The 22,915-nt window shown below is 43.0% G+C and overlaps 1 protein-coding gene across 1 annotated transcript in view; it reads right to left on the bottom strand.

Annotated features, from left to right (window-relative positions):
• STIM2 (stromal interaction molecule 2) overlaps positions 1–13,191 on the bottom strand; it is a 119,187-nt gene extending 105,996 nt beyond the window's left edge. Inside the window, exon 1 of the mRNA XM_081958906.1 lies at positions 12,905–13,191. Coding sequence (XP_081815032.1) covers positions 12,905–13,130 — 226 coding nt within the window. The 5' untranslated portion in view covers positions 13,131–13,191. The remainder of the gene's footprint in view (positions 1–12,904) is intronic.
• Between the last annotated feature and the right edge of the window lie 9,724 nt (positions 13,192–22,915).

Raw genomic sequence — 22,915 nt, 5'->3', positions numbered from 1 at the left:
TATTGTCTTGTCTTTATCTTCTATGTCTTCATTCTCCCCTTAAATTTTTGGGGCTCCAACCCCTTCATCTTTTGCTGTGAGGAACACTAGTTTTCCCAACTTCTTCTCAATTCTCCCATATCCTTCCAGTAGATTTTGAATTCCAGCCAAGATAATTTGGAATTTTAAGGTTTCCCCATCCGAGTATTGATCCATGTTTCCAAAAAAGGATGAGGAAAAAGAAAAACTAATAACCACTGCCGCTCTAGCCTCTTTTATTTTTTTATTTTAGATTAACTGAAACACGTTATTTTATGCTCTTCAAAGGAGAAGGGTTCTGGTGGTTTTTTTTACTTCCTCTCCCCTGCCAAAATAGTTCTCAAAGAGCACCTGCGAAAACAATTCATGCCCTTGGCTCTTTATCAGTTTCTGTAAACAAATTGCAAACCCTTCAGCTACAAAGTCAGTAAGATCAAAGAGGAAAAGAGAAGAAATACATTGTTTCAAAAACTCCAGCCTCTGACCTCCAAGTGGAGTGTTGCTACCTTTCACTTTCTAATATTTATCTCTGGCTTATAGGAAACAAAGTTATTTAATGAAATTTAATAACAAGTAATAGGAAGAATTGTTAAAATAAAAAGGAAAGTTTTAATCCAAAAGTCAAAAAATAAAGTAACAAAAACAGAAGAAGAAAAATTAATCCGTTCACTTTAAGAGGAGAAACAAAAAATGTTGCGAGCACTTCAATCCATAAAGTATAGTTACGAAGAAGAAAAAAAGCTTTCCAGAGCAATCCAATATAAGTTAATTTTGCCGCTTAATTCTTTTGCTTAAGGATTTAATTTGGCTTTTTTAAAAAGTTTCTTTGGACAGTCTTTCTCAAAATAGAAAAAATACCTCACTGGTGGACTCACTTTCTCTTTTCACTTCCTTCCTTCAGAGCCGTCCCAACTTCATCAGCCTGGGGCTGCCGGTTTACCGCCGGCTTGAAGAGCTTCCCTTGGGTCAATCAGGGACTTAGCGGTGTCCCTGAGACCAGCAAGCCTTCGTCTTCCTGATCACCGTCTCTGTGGGACAGTTTAGGTCCAAATGGACCGTCCAGCGGCAAAAGTATCAACGGCGGTCTTGGAGTGTCGAGACCGCACATTGTATCATCGTGACATTGGCTCCTCCTTCTCCCGACATGTTATGAAGCTTCTTGTGAAACAAGGAATGGGTAGGCGGGCTCAAAGGTTCTGCAGAACTTTCTAGCATCCATCAAATGAACTGATGGGAAATATTTCTGCACCGAAAAAAAAACTGCAGCTGCAACACGGGGGCCATGTTTTCCTGAGCCCCAAATTGGTTGGTGGGCTGCTCTGATGTGTTAAATGATTATGATTGGCACCATTCTCCTGCCACCACAGGCTAATATAAGGATGTTAAAAACAAAACACAGGGACGGACAGCTTAAAATCAGCACACCCACCCTTAAGAGAAAGAGAACAAGGAGAGAAAGCCAGCTGGGGGAACTGAGTCACTCACTGACAAGGCATAAAAACAAGAGCCCAAAAGCTGGCAACTTTCTTCAGAAATTGCCCAAACCTAATCTAATGGGGGAGGGGATTAAATCACAGCAGTCCTGCCTGGCATAACATATATGTAATACTGTATGACTAAGCCAGGTAACTGTAAGACTCAGTCAATACAGGAAAAATGCATTTTTCTGTCTCAATCGGCCTTCAACTAGGCGCTTTGAAGATTCAAAGCTAAGAATGGGAAGGGTGGACTATTATTCCTAGATCAGTGGTCACCAACTGGTGGTCCACGAGGAAACTTTGGTGGTCTGCAGAACAATCTTTGCATTTTTGCTTTTTATAGTGCACTAAATCAGGGATCCTCAAACTACGGCCCCTGGGCCAGATACAGCCCGCTGAAGCAATTACTCCCACTCACTGATGGGATGGGGTCCTTCAGGCACTTAACTTGGCTGCTTGTTTTGTAGCTGCAGCCCTTCCCTCTCTCCCTCCCTCATTGGGGGTCCAGGGGCTTCAGTGAGCAGCGTGCATAACTTTGGCCGGGCTCCTCGAAAGACAGTTTGCAGGGGGCCAATCTAGCACCCAGGCTGGCTACAAGATAAACTGTTGTGGCCCACTGGCGGTCAGTGAGGAGATTGGGGAGCAACAGGGACCACCCCTGAGGGCTGAGGAAAGCTCAGATAAGGGCTCTGCATCGGAGGCAGAGAGGGAGGAAGACAGCAGTGAGGCAGAGGAACAGCTGGAGCCTGTTCCCAGTGTGCGCATGTGCAGAGCTGCCAGAAGACAAGAACAACGAATAAAACAGGGTCGATTTGGGAGTAGAGCCACACCTTGGAGGTGATTGGTCCTCCCATAGGAAACAAAAAAGGAGTGAATGGGGAGGGGGATTTTGCAAGAAACAATTCATTCATTCAGTCGTTTCAAGAGAGAAAAGTTCTGTTTGTGATTATAAGAGACTGGGCCAAGTTTTGCCTTGCCCTGCGTTTGGAAACTAGTTATCTGGCAGCGCTCCAAACGAGATAAGGTGCATGTGGATAAACATTCCTCTGAAAGTTTGCTAAGGCCTGCTGACTGTGAATGAAAGGAATTCAGTCGTGTAAATAAAAGAGGTTTTGTCAGGATCAAGACTTTGCTTCTTGCTTTCTAAGGAAGCCTGGGTCAGAACACAAACATTCATTTTTGGCCATATTTGATGTTCCTAGTTGCAATGGAGAGCAAACCTAGGGTTGACCTCAGGCACTTCTCTCCGTTAACAGGCAGCCAAGCTAAGTGCCTGAAGGACCCCATCCCGTCACTAATTCATATTAGTGGAACATGGGATTTAAAATTAGGTCTTTAGTGGTCCCTGAGATCCAAAAGGTTGGTGAGCCCTGTCCTAGACTGTTCTGAGACTATGACAATTGGAAACCAGGCTCACTTACTTCCCTTTGTAATTCCTCCTCCATGGTGTTGGGGGGGAAAAGTACACTCTAAAAAATGCCAGTGAAACCAAGTAAGTCCTCAGCTTATGAAAATCAAGCCCAAAATTTCCATTGCTAATTAAGACAGTTGCTAAGTGAGTTCTCTCCCATTTCACATTCTTTCTTGGCACAGTTAAGGAGATCGTTGCCGTTGTTACGTTACTTAACAACAGCCATTAAGCGAATCTGGCTTCCTCATTGACTTTGCTGGTCAGGAAGTCACAAAAGGGAATCATGCGACCCAAGGATCCTGCAACCGTCATAAATATGAGTCAGTTGCTAAGCGTCCAAATTTTGGTCACCTGACCCAAATCACATGGTCGTAAGTCACTTTTTCGGAGCCACTGTAAGTTCAAACAGTCACTAAACAAGCAAGTAGTAAGTCAAGGGCTACTCGTATTCATGAGGACACCTGCATGACTAAAGTTTTTGTTTTCTTCAGTGATTTCTTCCAGACAGTTTGTAGGCAATCTATAGCAAAGTTAAAGGATTAAGTCATAAATTACAAAACCAGACACAAGTTTCAATCTCATTTGTAACCACTCACGTCTAGAGTTGAAAAACTGAAGTGACAATCCCATTCCTCTATGTCCTCCTAGCTAAATGTTCTATAATCCAAAATCATGAATGTCAACTCAAATATTTATCAAGCCTTGGCCAAGAATTTGCAAGACATTTTTGTTGGGCATCCTACCAGAAAAATATGATAAAAGGACTACCATATTTTTCGGAGTATAAGACGCACCAAGGTTTTGAAGAGGCAAATTTAAAAAAAAGTTTTTGCACTTTGCAGACCTCCTGAAAACGGGCCTGTTTTTTTAAAGGGGGGGGCATGAATAGCCTTTGGGCAATTTGTAGAGTGCTCCTGGTGGGGTGGGGGGCCCCAAAACAAGGAAAATGGACCATTTTTTGCAAAAACGGGCCCATTTTTGTCCAAAAAAAGGACATGATAGCCTTTAGGAGCCCTGCAGAGTGCTCCTGGGGGGCTGGGGGTGGCAAAATTTAGCAAAAAAAAGGCCATTTTTCACTCATTTCTACCCTACCCAGCCCCCAAAAGCACTCTGCAAAGCTTCTAAAGGCTATGCATGGCCATTCTGGTGAAGGGGACGGGGTTTCGGGAGGCAAAAAAATATTGTATTCAGTGTATAAGACGCACCCAGATTTTCAGCCTCTTTTTTGAGGGAAAAAGGTGCGTCTTATACTCCGAAAAATAGGGTATATATCTGGTTTTACATAGACTAGCTGCAGCCATTGTATTTGCACAATGGAAAACTGATGAGATTCCGTTAGATGACAATATAATTAAGGAAATACTAGAATGCGCAGAAATGGACAGATTAACGCTTACCATTAAGGATAAAGAAGAAACTGAATATTTTTGACATGGGATGTATTTTACCAATGGTTAGACAATAGAAAGAGAAGTTAGAAAGCAGTAGATATAAAAAGAGGAAATGTTAAGGTGGAGAGAATTTAAAGAATATGTTTTAAGTATTATGGTTATTATATTATATTGTTATGTTATTAATAGTATTGTGATGAATACTACAACAAATATGTGGATTATGACTGTTCAAAAATAACTTGTGGGGTGCCCCAGGGGTCAGTTCTCTCACCAAAAAGCCGCCAAGAGGTCTAATAGGACCAGGACAGAGGAGCAGCCCCTGTCCCGGGCCCGGCAGAGATCATCGACCAACGCGACCAATGCCATCTCCGTGCTGTACCCGGGCCTGAAACCCGACTGAAACGGATCCAGGTAGACAGCTTCATCCAGGTATTGGGGAAGCTGACATGCTACCACACTCTCAACAACCTTCGCTACAAAGCGAAGGTTGGAGACCGGCCGATAGTGGACTAAAGAAGCTGGGTCCAGGGAGGGCTTCTTAAGGAGGGGCCTCACCACCGCCTCCTTCCAGGCGGTGGGAAAAAAACCCTCTCTCAATGAAGTGTTGGTAGTCGCCCGGAGCCAGCCTCGTGTCCCCTCCCGGGAAGCCGAAATTAACCAAGAGGGACACGGGTCCAGCACACAAGTGGCAGCACTGAGTCTCCCCATAATCCTGTCCATGCCCTCAGGGGTCACAGGGTCAAACTCATCCCAGATTGTCTCCACAAGATTCATCCCCATCAACTCGCCCAAATCTACCCAGTCAGAGTCCAAGCCTGTCCGGATCTGAGTGATTTTATCCTGCAGATACTGAACAAATTCTTCAGCCCTACCCTGCAAGGGGTCTTTCCCAGTTCCTTGGTTAAGTAAGGAGCGGGTCACCCTAAACAGGGCGGCTGGGCAGTTGTCTGCAGACGCGATAAGAGAGGAAAAATGTTGCCGTTTTGCTGCTTTTATCGCCACTAAGTAGGATTTAATATGAATTCTTACTAGTGTTCGATCAGATTCAGATCGGCTGGCCTCCAACCACTCTCTACGAGTCTTTTCTGGCGTTTCATCTCCCGGAGCTCCTCAGTAAACCAGTGGGATATGGTGGCCTGGGATAAGGTGGCCCCAGTGGCCACCCTATCCCAGACTTTCACTAGGGCTTTGGTCGAGTTGTGAGCAAAGGATTCAGGAAAAGTCCCAAGCTCCATCAGGAACCTTTCAGGGTCCATCAGGCACCTGGGGCGGAACCATCTTGTCAGTTCCGTCTCCCTGCGGCGAGGGGTAGCAGTTGACAAGGGTTGGATAGAAATATCCCCTATTTAAACATAAAAACATAACGTTTTTAAGAAGATGTTGGATATCCATTTATCTGAAGTGGTATAGGGTTTCTTGCCTAATCAGGGGGTTGGAGGCAGGTTAACCTTCCCCTCCACACCCACCAAGCCATGCCCACCAAGCCACGCTATGCCCACAGAATCGGTATTAAAAAAAATTGAATCCCACCACTTGTCAAGACTTCTGTTTAATAGAATTCTAAGAGATTCTGATCTTCTAATTTTGTGAAATTCTATTAGTCCAGCAACAAAGTAGAAACAAAACCCACCTTCGCCATTTTTGTTCTGCAAACTGGGGTTTGTAGATACGCTGCCCCCCTCCCCATTCAATGAATCTTTAGAGACCTCAAGGAGTTGTCCTCCATTAAATTATCCTGTCCCTTCTTAAAGCCATCACATTTTGCGTAGTAATAATTATGGAGAAAAGCAAGTTAATTGTGCCCTGCGTGAAAAACAGAAAAACTGTCTGATTCCTTAGGAACACAGGGTATGGGCAACTCCAATTTAATATTTACATTAAAATACGACGAGTAATTTCAGAGACTTTGGCTCTCCCGTAATTCCTCCTACATGGTTACAATGAGTTTGGAAGTTTCCCATAACTTATCTCTCTTCTCCTTTACAATGACCTTTATGGGATTTATACACTGTTGCTTTCTGTACAGCTATTAAACCAAGCTGTAACATACTTTCTTTGATATTAGAATCACATGTTTATAAATGCAACATTATGATTTATTCACTCTGGCTTATTCCAGATAAGTCCCACAGATCTGGAGGACCCCCAGGGAATATTGCAAAAAGTAAGTTGCCAAACTTGGCATACTTTAAACTAACATTATATTAACATCAACCACAGTTTTTAGTCCATAATTAACCGGGAAACTGGGATTAACAGACATAAAAATACTCTCAGCCACATAAGAAAAGGAGAAGCATGCAAATGTAACAGCCTCCATCATTTTTACTCGTTATTAGCTGCATTAAACAATGACACTCAAACTCAAACCCTGTTTAAAATTAGTCTATAAAAATTATGTTTTTTAAATGAAGGTCACCCATAGAGAAAATTTTTTGACATTATTAAACTTTCAACATTGGAAGTTTTTAAGAAGATGTTGGATAACCATTTGTCTGAAGTGAAGTAGGGTTTCCTGCCTAAGCAGGGGGTTGGACTAGAAGACCTCCAATGTCCCTTTCAACCAATGGTGAAATTCAATTTTTTTTACAACCAGTTCTTGTGGCATGGCTTGGTGGGCATGGCAGGGGAAGGATATTGCAAAATCTCCATTCTCACCCCACTCTGGAGCCAGCCAGCGGTAGTATTTACCGGTTCTCCGAGCTACTCAAAATTTCCGCTACCACTTCTACAGAACATGTCAGAACCTGCTGAATTTCACTCCTGCTTCCCAACTCTGTTATTCTATTCAGTAGGGGTCTTACTTTTATATTTCTGCTACAGTCCAAATTATTCTGGAAGAGGGAGAAGCACGAATATTTGACCATTTCATCATTAGCACGTATTAAATTTATATAGATCCATATATACAGAATATCATCCATGCTTAGCAGCTAAAGACGGCCCTGTCTTACATGAGATGGATAAAAGAAGTCAATCAAAAAAGCCAAAAAGACTCGTTTTCCTGAGCATCACTTAAATGAGTGATTGTTCATTGAGTGATATTTTTCTATTGATCATCATTGATGCCAGTCCAAATGATTCTAAGGGGTACTGTAAAAAATGACTATTGGTATATAGACAATTGGTATATAGAAAAATGTGGGTTAGACAGCATCACTACCAGATGAATTTATAACTGGCTGACCAACCGCACTCAACGTGCAGTCCTCAATGGAACTGCATCTACATGGAGGGAAGTATGCAGTGGAGTATCCCCAAGCTCTGTTTTAGGCACAGTACTTTTCAACATCTTCATCAATGATTTGGATGAGGGAATAAATGGGGAACTCATCAAATTTGCAGACAACACCAAGCTGACAGGAATAGCCAACACTCCAGAAGATAGGCTTAAGATACAGAAGGATCTTGACAGACTTGAACATTGGGCACTATCAAACAAAATGAAATTCAACTGTGAAAAAAGTAAGGTTCTACATTTAATCAAGAAAAGCAAAATGTATAGGTAAAGTATAGATGGTATCTCGCTCAATAGTACTAACTGTGAGAGGGATCTTGGAGTCCTAGTGGACAACCATTTAAATAGGAGCCAGCAGTGTGCAGCAGCAGCCAAAAAACCCAACCCAGTTCTAAGCTGCATAAACAGAGAGATAGAATCAAGATCATGTGAAGTGTTAATACCACTTTATAATGCCTTGATAAGACCACACTTGGAATACCGCATCCAGTTTTGGTCACCACGATGTAAAAAAAATGTTGAGGCTCTAGGAAGAGTGCAGAAAAGAGCAACCAAGATGATTAGGGGGCTGGAGGCTAAAACATATAAAGAACGGTTGCAGGAACTGGGTATGACTAGTTTAATGAAAAGAAGGACTAGGGGAGACATGATAGCAGTGTTCCAATATTTCAGGGGTTGCCACAAAGAAGAGGGAATCAAACTATTCTCCAAAGCACCTCAGGGCAGGACAAGAAGCAATGGGTGGAAACTCATCAAGGAGAGAAGCAAGGAGAAATTTCCTGACAGTGGGAACAATCAATCAGTGGGACAACTTGCCTCCAGAAGTTGTGAATGCTCCAACACTGGAAGTTTTTAAGATGTTGGATATCCATTTGTCTGAAATAGTGTAGGGTTTGCTGCCTAAGCAGTGGACTGGATTAGAAGACCCCCCTCAAGGTCCCTTCCAACTCTTCTCTTTTCTATTCTGTTCTGTTCTCCATTTTGTTCTATTCTATTCCATTCTATTCTATTGACAGAGAAGTTTTCTGTTCTGAAGAGCATGTCCCTCCATCTCCCTAATTTTAAAATATATATTATACATATCCTGAGAATGAAGAAAGTTGATTCTATCACTGCTGTCCACATCCTGCAAGAGACAGGATTCATAGTGAACACAAAGCATGCCAAATCTACAAAGGAGACCAAAATTGTTACACTCGTTATGCTGAAAAGACATGACATTGATCACAGTGATCTGACTCTTGGGTATGTACATACATGTATATGTGTTTTAAACAAGGCCCAAGAATATAGAATTATATCACTGAATATCGCAAAACAGTTAAGGTCCAATCACAAGCACAGTCATGAAGTAACGTATAGCTACTGCCAAAAAATAAGACTCTTGCCCTAACATAATCAAGAAAAATGCAAAACTTGGGGAAAGGGAATGAGAATGCCAAAACATTTTTTTAAAAAATTACGAATTTGAGTCAACAGCTTTAAATGACAACAAATTTTATATATATACATATACATATACATATACATACATACATACACACACACACACACACACACACACACACACACATATATATATATATATATTTATATATATATATATATATATGTGTGTGTGTGTGTGTGTGTGTGTGTGTGTAAAATAGGAATCCAGCTAAGGTGATGCTTAGGTCAATGGATGGCAAGAAAACAAGAATACTTCTAAAATAGGCAAGGAAAATTACCAAAGTCAACTAAATAGCTTTATTTCATGCCAGTTTCTGAATTGGATTTTTTTTTAGAAAGGGTGTTTGAGTGAAAACAAGAGACAGCTGAAGTTTGCTGAAACTTTTTCAGCAAATTGAAAGTGGACAAGGTCCTAGGTCCAAATGGAACTCACCCAGGAATTGCAAAAGAATGCAGATGTGAAATTATTTATCTTTTAACAAAAAACATGTGGCATATCTTGAAGATCAGCTGTTGTATCAGAGGACTGGACAGCAGCCAATGCAACATCATTTTTAAGAGATCAAGGGAGGATGCAGGAAATTACTGGTTTCTTATCTTAATGTTCACTCCTCTAAATTGGCAAAAGCATTATATAACGAAGTGTCAGGATAAACATACACAAAAACCAACTTCTGCAAAAAATAATTTATTAAGAGTTCTCTGTGTTGACAGGAGCCTGCAGACACAATGATCCAATCAATTATGTTTATGTGGTTTGCAAGGACTTTTCATGAATATCTCCCACAAAACTTAACAATAATGGAAGAAATAGAAAATTATTGCATTATTTGGTAACTGATTAAAGAAGAAAAAAATATATTAGGAGGGGAAGGGAAGGGAGGAAGGAAGGAAGACTGGGAGAGAAGGAGGGAGGGAAAGAAGGGAGGTCTATCTTGAAAAAAAACACATAAACACCAAATTAGCAAAAATGAACCACTGACTGGAGGGAGGGAGGGAGGGAGGGAGGGAGGGAGGGAGGGAGGGAGGGAGGGAGGGAGGGAGAAAGGAAGGACTATAAGACGTCTTTGAAGTGGGAGAATGAACATGTAAACCAATGCAAAGTGAAATATTTTGGGTAAAAATAATGTAGGTTCCTATGCCTATGCATGCTGATATAATACAATACATCTAATCTAAGCAAATAATGGCTGATTTTCAGTCACTCTCACTCTCAGCTTACACAACGTTCTGGTCAGCTTCAAATCCAGATCTAACACAAATTCACATCTAACACTGGATGTCATAGCAATGCCTTTAGCAAAACCTCAGTCTTTTGAAGAAACAAAATAAAAACAAAAAGGCTTTTTTCCGCTCAATAAGAGGTTTTCCCTCGCACTTATGTGCTAGTCCTTCCTGACTCTAGAGGGGCGGTGCTCATCTCTGTTTCAAAGCCGAAGAGCCAGCGCTGTCTGAAGACGTCTCCGTGGTCATGTGGCCAGCATGACTAAATGCCAAAGGCCCACAGAACACTGTTACCTTCCCACCAAAGGTGGTCTATTTTTCTACTTCCATTTTTCACATGCTTTCCAACTGCTAAGGTTAGCAGACGCTGGAACAAGTCATGGGAGCTCACTCAGTTACACGGTGCTAGGGATTCAAACTGCCAACCTTTCTGATCGACAAGCTCAGCCTCTTAGCCTCTTGGCCACTGAGCCACCGCATCCCCAATAAGAAGCGCTTCCTCCATGTTGTTATATATAACTTAACAGCAGGTGGCAGCATATAGCTTGCCTTGCCTGATCTCAAAAAAGACCTAAACCGTGTTAAACCTGCTTAGCATGTGGAAAGACGACCACCAGGAAAGGCCAGGTACGTAGGCATAACAAGCTGGTTTTACACATGTACACCCACACAGACAGAGAAGGCATTTGAAAACAGCTTCCCTGTTTAGGATGGATGGATTCCCAGGAATCAAGCACAACGCTCAGACTCCCTTCCCTCCGAAAAAATTTCTCAAGTCCACAGTGGCCCCATTGCCTGGGGCTCAAGCTTCATCTCCACCATCCTGGCAAATTTTGTACAAAAACAATCTGCATTCCAGCTCCTCACTGGCCACACACACACACACACACACACCAGCCAATCCATTTCCTGGGGTTGATTTCCACCACCTTCCACAGGAGTCTTCCTGTTGATCATGCAAGACAAACCCTGCGCAGGACTGTCTGTCTGATTCCAACTTTGCTGGAGAAAAAGACTCAGCAGAGGTGCCAAAGCAAAGATGGTCCAGGGGTGCCTGGTGTGTTATTGTGCCTTCCCTTTGTGCTGAAGGCCTACGGCCACTGCTCCCAATGGACCGCAGTTGCTGGTGCTCATTGCCCCTCCTTCTCTTCCTTCCCTCTCATCCCCCCCCCCCCAATACATTCCTGTGCAGGAACATTTTGTCAAGATGCTCCTAGCAACTTGGGTTCAGAGGCTTGGATGGAGGAGCGCCACTTGCGCCACTGCTGTTGCTGGGGTTGCTGCTTATTCTGCTGTTGTTGAGCCCACACACACACACACACACCTCCCAACTGCAGGGGGAGGGGTGTCTCCCCGCCCCCCAAAAAAGAATCAGGGCAGAAGTCAAAGGGGCTGGCGGGGAAAGGCAAAAGCAGCAGCATAGCTAGAGAGGGGAAAGCTGCTCTTTGGAGAAAGGGAGGGGGAGGCATTGCAAGAGGCATTGCTAGCCCTGCAAAGGATCTTTCAGAAAAACACCAAGGGATTATCACCCACACAACACAACCCCCCATCCATCCACCCATCGTACCTTTCCATCCATCATACCCATCCATCCATCAAATCTATCTATCTATCTATCTATCTATCTATCTATCATATCATATCTATCAATTTATCTAGAATCAGTTTCTCTATATCTCTATTTCTTTCATTTCTCCGTCTGTCTGTCTTTTTCTGTCTGTCTGTCTATCTACCTATCAGCTAGTTATCATCTCCAATGTCTCTCTATTTCTCTATCTTCTCCAACACCTGTCCATCCATCTATTATCTGCAATGTCTATCTCTATTGCTTTATCTTTTCCAATACCTGTCTGTCTATCTATCATCTATATATAGTGATAAATATATCTAATGTATATTTATCTTCTCTAATAGCTGTCTATCATTTCTATATCTATTTATCACCTCTTTCATCTATCATATCTATCTACAGCTATCGCTCATCTCCAATGTCTCTATTTCATTATCTTCTCCAATACCTGTATCTATGTATCAGCTCTCTTTCATCTCTCTATCTATCACCTCTCTCATATCTCTCTAGCTAGCTAGCTATCATCTATCTATCATCTCTTTCATCTCTCATATCTATCTATCATCTCTTTCATCTCTCATATCTATCTCCCATATCATCTCTCTTTCATCTATCTCATAGCTATCTATCTATCTCTCATCTCCAATCTCTCTATAGTTCATTATCTTCTCCAATACCTGTCTATCATCTATGTATCATCTCTTTCATCTATCTATCTTTCACCTCTCTCATATCTATCTCTTTATCTATCATCTCCAATCTCTTTCTATTTCTCTATCCCGCTATCTTAAAGGAACCAGCTTTTTCTTCCGCACACCCTCCGCTTTTCCGTTCCCGTCCCTCCTGCCTGCCTGGCTCACCCAGCACCGCCAACCCACCCACCTGGACGCGCAACACCCGTGTCCGGTACTCCTTCGGGGACGGGGGAAGAAAGACCCCCGAGGGTTGCCCCGAAACACCCTTTTCTACCCCCCCCCCCGCCCACAGACACAGAAGACACATCCGCATCCCCGCCCTGTCTGGGCCCCGCAATGACGTGGCAGCCGCGTCCGGTGCACACGTCGGCCTTGACACGTGTCCGCCCACTAGGCATCTCCTGCCGGCCCGCGGCTGCCAGCTTACCGGTAGTTCCCGGCGGGCGCCTCTCGGCGGAAGGAGCCTTAGCCGGGCTGCTCCGCTTGTCCCCCGACGGGCAGCGTTCGGCCGACGTAGCTGAGACGGGCAAGGCGGCATCCGCTGGAGACGCCGGCGGGAGCAGCAGCAGGAGCAGCAGCGGCAGCGGCCAAAGGAGCCGCTTGGGCCGGCCGCCGCCGCCTCCCACGGGTGCCGGGCGACCGTTGGAGCTCATCGGGGCGGCGGAGCCGGCACCCTCCAGCTCCGCAATGGGCGCCCCTCCCGGCGGAGCCCGCGAGCCAGCCGCCGCGCCCCGCCCACCCCCCGCTTCGCCCCGCCCACTCGCGCGGCGGTTGCGGCGGCGACTGCCCGCTCGCACAGCCTACTACGCAGGCGCCGAAAACTCCCCCCTCCGGCAGCAGCAAACTCCGACGAGCATGCGCGGTCGGGTGTCATGAGGCCGAAGCTACCACCTCCTCCTCATCCTTTTCCCGTCCCCCACCCCGCTGCCCGTCCTTGCTACCCTGTGAGGCTCTCAGGGGCTGAATTGCTGGGGAGGGGGAAAAGAGGGAGGGGAAGAATCAGGGGAGGAAGGGGTTCTGAGTAATATATAGCAACTGACTCCTATTTATGAAATTTGCAGGGTCCTGGGGTCCCCTTTTTGTGACCTTCTGAAAAAACAAAAGTCAACGGGGAAGGGAGATTCACTCAAGAACCGTGTTGTTGACAGTGATTTGCTTAAGCCAGGGGTGTCCAAACTTGGGAACTTTAAGACTTGTGGACTTCAACTCTGGGGAATTCTGGGAGTTGAAGTCCACAAGTCTTAAAGTTCCCAAATTTGGACACCCCTGGCTTAAGAGCTGTGGCTAAAAAAAAAGTCGTAAAATGGAGCAAACTTAACAACTGTCAGTGATTTTGGACTCCGTATTGGTCGTACGTCGAGGACTGCCCCTGACGTAGGAAGTAGCAACTGTGCATTGCCTACGTGGAGAGATTCTCCCTTTTGTTAATCACTCAGACTTAAGTAGTGCTGTTTTCAAAGCAGGATCACCGCAACTCCTGGCAAACTATGAATGAGAAGACCTGAGACCAAGTTACAAATTCTGTGCAAATTCTATGGGCTCAGGAGGAAATAACTGGTTCTGTAACAAAGAAAGGGGCTAGCCAAGTGGCAGCACACTTAATCCTTCCTTTGTCTTCTCTTTCAATGACGAAGACTAGTTCTTTCCCTAATACAAAATATTAAAAGCACTCGTCTTCTGTTTCATTTTAGTATTAGTCCTATCTGCAAGTATTTGCAGTATTTTCAGAAAAATCGACAGTTTGGCAGTTCGAATCCCTAGCGCCTCATAATGGAGTGAGCTCCCATTACTTGTCCCGCCAACCTAGCAGTTCGAAAGCACGTAAAAAATGCAGGTAAAAAAATAGGGACCACCTTTGGTGGGAAGGTAACACCATTCTGTGCGCCTTCGGTGTTTAGTCATGCCAGCCACATGACCATGGAGACGTCTTTCGACAGTGCTAGCTCTTCGGCACGGCCGTTGTGTGAAACTGGCTTCCCCATTGACTTTGCTTGTCAGAAAATGGCAAAAGAGGGTCAGGTGACCCTCTGGGACACTGCCACCATCACAAATATGAACCAGTTGCCAATTTCGATCACGTGGGTTTGCTGCAATGGTCCTAGATGTGAAAGAAACGGTCGTAAGTCATTGTTTTCAGTGATGTTGTACAGGGGTGGGATTCAGCTGGTTCGAACCGGTTCGGGCAAACCAAATGTTAATTTTAATCTGGTTTGCCGAACCAGTGGTTGCAAGGACTGGCTGACCCCACCCATCCCGCCTTGCCTCTCCCAGGAGTCTCCACGTGGCCCATTTTGGATGCCAACTAAGTGCAGGTCCCCATACAGAGGCTCTGGAAGGTAAAAAATGGGCCTACTGAAAGTACCGGGAGTCTGGAAACGGACCCTTTCCGACCTCTAGAGCCAGGAGGAGGCTGTTTCTGCCCTCCCAGAGGCTCAAAAAAACCCTCTGGAGCCTGGTGAGGGTGAAAATGCCCCCCCCGCCATGATGCAGGAAGCCAATTAGGCCCTGCCCCATGGCCACGCCCACCCAGCAACCAGGCAGAGAAGCGGTTGCTAAAAAAATTTAATCCCACCCCTGACGTTGTAACTTTGGTCACTAAATGAACCGTTGTAAGTCAAGGACTACATGTATGTACAGAATCATACAATCACAGGGCTGAAGTGACCTCAGAGATCTTCTAGTCCACCTCCGTCCCTTTATTATCTTGTACAAATGTTGTTGAAACTTTTCTTGAAAATCTGCACTGCTTCTCTTCTTTTTCTAATTTTTATTTATTTGCTTGTTTTAATCATCATTACAGAAACTAACATTGGTGCCCCTCCCCAGCACTCAAATTCTGCTCATCTCCTCTGACTCTTGACTGTGGACAGCTGTTACTATATCACAGAAGAAACAAATCAAAGTAGCAATTTTGACACAGGTTTCCAATTGAATTTTAAACAACAACAATAATAATAAGTGGAAAAAGTTGTCTAAAATAAGAAGGTGAAGATCTTGGATTTTTGAATAGAGACGGATCATCATTTGGCACACAACATGCCAGATATCACAGTTGTAGAGGGCCGAAGTGTACAGTTTATTGATATCGCTGTTCCTGGAAATTCCAGAGTTGAAGAAAAAGAACTAGAAAAAATAATGAAATATTGCGACCTGGCCATCGAAACTACACAGCTATGGATGAAGCATGTAACAGTGATACCCATTGTCATCGGGGCACTTGGCACCATGTCCAAGAATTTTACAAGATACATCAACAAATTGCAGCTTCCTGCAATAACACCAGCGGAACTGCAAAAAACTGGTATTTGTGACACATCTTTAAACGTTCAGTTGACTGAGTTTCATGTTCAATGAATAAAAGAAATAGTAATTTTAATTGTTTTTGTTATAGTTGTTGTTGTTGCTATTGTTTTTATTATTATTCAGACACTTTTAACAGAATCAGACATCCACACCTGCCTATTCCAGGTCCTTGGGAAGGACTTACCCTAATAAGTGGACAAAAAGACCAAATCCAATCTGAACCTCTGGCTGACCCATAAATTCAAACATAAGAACAAAAACAACAAGGTTTTGTTTTAAATATTTGTCACGACTCACCAAGGATTAGAAACGCAAAGCATATTTGTCTAAGGACAGGGCACATTTTCACCTATTTCATTTTAAATTCACATCGTGAGGTAACAACAGGCTGTAGAATTTAGGCTGCAAATGGGATTCAGTCATGTGCATTCAAAACCTTTCTTAGGCATAAAAAGTTAAGTAAATTTGGACATTCTCTGCCCGGGCAACCCAACTGGTGGGACTGTTATTTTAGGAAGAACATTGTGTACTCCCTTTTGTGTTGTACAAAATAAAGGAGAGAAGAGAATAAATCCACTAAATAAACAAGCTTAATGGTTAACTGGAAGATTGTACTGTAGTACTTTTCTATGTTAAGATGATTGTAGATCATAAATAGATGCATATATTCATGACACTCCAATTTCTTTTTAATCTTTTAAATGAATATTATTAGTATTTGCCATACAATATTTGCCTTTTTAAAAGGGAACAGAGAGAACAAATTTCGGCCTTATTTGAGATTATGATTCCAACGCACAAAGCTGTAAGAATCTTCATGATTTAGTACTCAAACAATTGTTTTGAAGTCCTCTCAATGCTTTTCATGGTTTATCCCAAGATCTACATTGGGATAAAATTCACTTACATACATACACAACATATAATTTCCATTCCATGAGCACAAATGTTAAAAAGTTCTCCTTGCTCTTATGTTTGATAAAAAGCAGGGGTGAAATTCAGCAGGTTCTGACAGGTTCTGTAGAACCGGTAACGGAAATTTTGAGTAGTTCGGAAAACCAGCAAATACCATCTCTGGCTGGCCCCAGAATGGAGTGGGAATGGAGATTTTGCAATATCCTTCTCCTGCCATGCCCACCAAGCCATGCCCACAGAACCAGTAGTAAAAAAAAATGAATTTCACCACTGATAAAAAGGCGGTGTAAAGGTTCCCCTCACACATATGTGCTAGTCATTTCCAACTCTAGGGGGCGATGCTCATCTCCGTTTCAAAGCCAAAGAGTCAGCACTGTCCAATGACATCTCCATGGTCATGTGGTTGGCATGACTAATTGCCAAAGGCGCATGGAATGCTGTTACCTTCCCACCAAAGGTGGTCCCTATTTTTCTAGTTGCATTTTTTATGTGCTTTCAAACGGCTAGGTTGGCAGAAGCTGGGACAACTAACGGGAGCACACCCCATTATGCGGCGCTAGGGATTTGAACCCCTGAACTGTCGGCCTTTCGATTGACAAGCTCAGCATCTTAGCCACAGAGCCACTGTTCTGTTGTGTTCTTAAGAAACATCTTCTAAGCTTCTTGAATTATAAATGAAGATATAATGGCCCTGAAATTGAATGGTGACCTTAAGGGGACGGGGAAATCCCACTGTTGCATGAAAGTAGAAAGCAGAAAAAAAATTATTATAATTTCCTGGGAAGGACACTCCCAGACCTGTTTTTCCGCCGGCTAACTTTCACTTCATCATTCATAAACCAATGTTTTCATGCGTGCTGAAAGTTTAATCCTTCAGTACATACTATATGAACAACCAAGGAAATACCAAGCTTTGTACTGACATAAAGCTTGTCAAGTGACTCATCAAAAATCACAGGTAATGATAAATCTTGAATCTGAAACCATTGGAAGGATCGGACACTTCCCAGCATCTTTCTAAAATCTTTCCTCAATTGCTTGTAGTCATCTAATGCATTACCAATATCAGGATCAATTATCCTGCACCAACAAAGCATGTTCTTACTGATCTGTGTCTCTGTATTTGAATAGGATAGAATTCTTTATTGGCCAAGTGTGATTGGACACACAAGGAATTTGTCTTTGGTGCATGTTGTGGCCCAGCAGGAGCCGTTGGATCTGCCACCAGATTCCGACAGCGAGGGTCCCTATGAGTCGGCACTGGAGGATGTGGAGGACCCTGGGCAGTGTTCTGACTCTGAGCAGGGATTGGAGAGTCTGGTTGGCCACCAGGAGGCGCCTGAGGCATGGAGCAGCGGTGAGAGCCAAAGGAAGGGGGCTCCTGATGCCATGCCTTGGAGCAGTGGGGAGGAGTCACGGGACAGTGACTCAGACATCAGCAGGGAGTTCTTAGATGCTCGTTACCGCCGCGCCCACAGGCGCAAGGAGCAAGGGCGCAGTTACCAGCGGTAATTGCTCTCAGCTGCTGATAAGTAGACTCCTCTTCAGTCTATAAAAGGACTGATTGTGCATACGCCCTTTGCAGAAGTCAACGTAGGAACAATTGGGAAAGTTCCGTCTGGTGAGCTTGGCATGCTGGATAGCTGCTATCGTGTCTCAGTGCCGGAGGGTTTTGAGAGCCTAGTCATGGTGGATTGCTGCCAAGGATCTGTCTGTCTGTCTGTCTGTCTGTGCAATAAATCCTGTTGAAGTAGTTTTGGTCCGGAGTGTGTTCTGTGTTGGCGAGGGAAGAAGGGGGGTCAGAACAGGTGCATATGCTCTCAGGGTACAAAAGGAGAATAAAATACATTCATCAAGAATCGTAAGATACAACACTTAGTGATAATCATAGGTTACTAAATCATACTAGAAAACGATCAATATAAATCATGAGAATACAAGCAACAAAATTACAGTCATACAGTAATAAGTGGGAGGAGATGGGTGATAGAAATGATGAGAAGATTAATAGTAATGCAGACTTAGTGAATAGTTTGACAGTGTTCAGGGAATTATTTGTTTAGCAGAGTGATGGAGTTTGGGGAAAAACTGTCCTTGTGTCTAGTTGTTCTGGTGTGCAGTGCCCTATAGCGCCGTTTTGAGAGTAGGAGTTGAAACAATTTATGTCCAGGATGTGAGGGGTCTGTAGATAGTTTCACAACCCTCTTTTTGACTCGTGCAGTGCATAGGTCCACAATGGAAGGCAGGTTGGCAGTAATTGTTTTTTCTGCAGTTCTAATTATCCTCTGAAGTCTGTGTCTGTCTTGTTGGGTTGCAGAGCCAAACCAGACAGTTATACAGGTGCGGATGACAGAGTCAATCATTCCTCTGTAGAACTGAATCAGTAGCTCCTTGGGCAGTTTTGAGCTTCCTGAATTGGCACAGAAAGAACATTCTTTGTTGTGCTTTTTTTGATTATGTTTTTGATGTTAGGGGTCCATTTTAGGTCTTGATTTGGTAAGTGTTGGAAGGCCAGTTCATGATACGGTCTATCCTTATTTATTTGGATGTTGACACTTTCCTCTTGACATCCTCTCTCTAGGATCTACATGGCAATCAAAGTGTTGCAAATCTTGACTCTCCTAGGTAGTTTCTACGATGATGCAATTCTACCATTGCATACTCTCCTTCACCTGTGCAAACAACTTCCTAAAATAGAAACTGGATGCTAAAACTCCCTCACCCCATTTGGTAGAAGATTTGTGCTCTCTCCCATTACTGTACGGGGCCATGACATAATTTAGCCAGCTTCGTTTTAAGCTAGCTAAGCTGTTGGATGATCCCAGCCCCGGCATTGTTCAGGACTTATTAGGTCATGGGAAGCCATGCATGACAAATTAAGGCTGCTCTTGGAACTCTACTACAAGGCTGCTTTGATTTTGCAACTGCTGCTTTGCCTATCAATAAAATTGACCGCTAAGTTGGAAGCAGGGGAGAAGTACCATCTCTTCACTCAAGGAAGTGAAACCAATAGGCAATCAATAGCTGAGTTCCAAGTAACACCCCCAACGAAAGATTCCGAGGCTTGAAGTTCCTCAAATTTCCATTTTATTAGAGATGTCATATTAGCACATTTGGGAAAGCCTGAATCTGAAAGCTTCCAGGTTTTCCCCACCCAAATAAAAGTTCAAGTCCCTGCCCAGCACCCACATGTCTGTCATATGGCCCAATCAAGCACTGTCTCAACTGGAGATGCCTCCCAGTCACACCACTCCAGGTGCAGGCCAAGATGTCCTTGACTCTCTGAGAAAGGAATGTTATTTTGACTATATACTGTATTTTTCAAAGTATAAGACGAACCTTTTTCCCTGAAAAAAAGTGAAAATCTGGGTGCGTCTTATACACTGAATACAGCATTTTTGCCCTCCCGAAACCCCGCCCCCTTTGCAAAAATAGCCATGCATAGCCTTTAGGAGGCTTCCCCAGCCCCAGGAGCACTCTATAAGCCTCCTAAAGGCTATGCATGCCCCCCCTTTTTTACAAAAAACGTTCATTGCTCATTTCTGCCCTTCCCCCAGCCCCAGGAGCACTCTACAAGCCTCCTAAAGGCTATGCATGCCCTTTTTGTGACAAAAAACGGGCATGTTTTTGCAAAAAATGGGGCGTTTTGGGGAGGTCTGCAGAGTGCAAAAAAAAAATTTTTTAATTTGTTTCTCCAAAATCTTGGTGTGTCTTACACTTTGAAAAATTCAGTACTTCCCATACTCCATATAATCCCCCCTCCCATTTTCCCACAGCTTTGAATGTGGAAGGCTGGAAGGCCCAATGCAAAAGATGGCTTCCAGGCCTGACAATCAGTGGTGGGATTCAGGCAGTTCGCACCACTTTGGGGGAACCGGTTGTTAACTTTCTGAGCAGTTTGGCAAACTGGTTGTTGGAAGAAAATTAGGGCAGAGAACCGGTTGTTAAATTACTTGAATCCCACCACTGCTGACAGTACCATTGCTTACCTGAATCCACAGTCCTGATTTCCAGAAATGCCAAACTGAAGATACCTCTGTTAAAAGGTGATTTGACAACAGCGGCAGAATGATAAGCCAGAAAATAGACTGGCCCTTTGATAACTCCTCTCTCTGGAGAAACAGTTGCTTCTTGCAAGGAGACCATAAGATAGTCATCTCTGGTGAGTTCAGAGCTCTGGGAGACAAGGGAAATAACTATCTTGCTCAACCCACTTTTGCTGCTGTTATGGACACCAAGTTCACATACTTTTCTTAATCGGTTTTGGAAATTGCTTGTTAACTTGCTTTTGAGCTATTTAGGAACCTTTTGACTGGCAGCTTTTACAACACCCGGTGAGCTTCTGTCGGCCCTTAGCAAAAGAAGTTTGAAATACAATGTTAAGGACAATTTTTTTCTGAAATAAACAACCAAAGGGTGGTTAAAACATTGATTTTAGAAAGTCATAAATTAACTAAGTATCCGGGTAAATTTGAAATAAGATTTTAGAATTAATTACAATCCTCCTCATAGGAAAATAGATTTGTTTTGATTTTATTTTTTAAAAATGATACAGTTAGAGGGAAGAATACTTAAATTTGACTTTTTTAAAATACAGAACAAAATGTTTTAGTATGTGATATATTGAAGGATATTTTTGAACAAAGGACCCAGGAGTTAATTTTAAGTGTGTCTGCTTCACTGAATAAATCTTTGTTTCAAATAAGTTATGGAAGAGGAACAAAGATTGAGATTGATCTGAAAGAGAATTTAACAGTGACAAGCTATAAGAATGATGTGGAAAAAGATGCTACACTGGGCATAAAAACAGAAATTGGCTGATAGTTTAATAATTGAAAGAGAGAATGAATTTGATAATTTCCTAGATTGGATTTACAACAGAGGCTTGTCAAAGCTTTGAAGTTTGTGAAAATTACCACTGAAACCAAAACCAATCCAGAGAGCAAGGAAATGAGCCACCCTACTGAATTATTTGTCAATAAAAGCAGGTAGAAGTTGACTGAGTTCAGATAACATCAGTTCTGTTGTTCACAGCTCAGGTATTAGTGGAATGTCTTCACATCTTATACATTTAAAGTTCAGGGGAAAATATACAAGACGATTGAATGCATCCAAGGATTATTGAAAACAAGGATGTTGTTTGCATCATTTAAATACTATCCTGAATTGAGAAAGATGTTGCTATTATTGTTGTTGTTGTTGTTAATTGTGAAGTCATGTCCGACCCATCGCAACCCCATGGACACCATTCCTCCAGGCCTTCCTGTCCTCTACCATCCTCGAGTCCATTTAAGTTCATGCCTACTGCTTTGGTGACTCCATCCAGCCACCTCATTCTCTGTCATCCCCTTCTTTTGCCCTCAATATTTCCCAGCATGAGGCTCTTCTCCAGTGAGTCCTTCCTTCTCATTAAGTGGCCAAAGTATTTCAGTTTCATATTCAGGATCTGGCATTCTGAAGAGCAGTCAAGGCTGATCTCCTCTAGGACTGACCGGTTTAACCACCTTGCAGTCCAAGGGACTCACAGGAGTATTCTAAGCACCATAATTCAAAGGCCTCAATTCTTTGGCGCTCGGCCATAGTTCAAAGGCCTCAATTCTTTGGCACTCAGTCAATTCTTTGGTGCTCAGAGAAAGATAGGTATACAATACAGGGACGTGCGGTCAGGGGAGGCAAGGGAGGCAGAGCCTCACCTCTCTTCATGAAATAATAGTATATAATATTATATACTATATATATATATATATATATATATATATATATATATATATATATATATATATATATATATATATATATATATATATATATATATATATATATATATATATATATATATATATATATATATATATATATATATATATATATATATATATATATATATATATATATATATATATATATATATATATATATATATATATATATATATATATATATATATATATTATAATATTACATACATCCGTGCGGCCGCGCCCAGGAGCTGCGGAGGCAGAAATGTTGTCGGCGCTCCCGGATGACGAAGCCACGAAAGTGACTGGGGGAAGGTTCTCGTCGTTCCCCAGTCGCTTTCGTGGCTTCGTCATCCGGGAGCGCCGACAACATTTCTGCCTCCGCAGCTCCCGGGCGTGCCCGGACGGATATAGCCAGAGTGACACCGAGGCAGTCCGGGCGGACAAAAGAGCGAGCGAGCGAGCAATGGAGGTCCTCAGTC

The sequence above is a fragment of the Natrix helvetica genome (assembly GCF_964273705.1).
Source record: "Natrix helvetica genome assembly, chromosome: 7".
NCBI lineage: Eukaryota > Metazoa > Chordata > Lepidosauria > Squamata > Natricidae > Natrix > Natrix helvetica.
The sequence above is the reverse complement of the archived record's forward strand: the minus strand, read 5'-3'. Positions and strand labels throughout refer to the sequence as shown.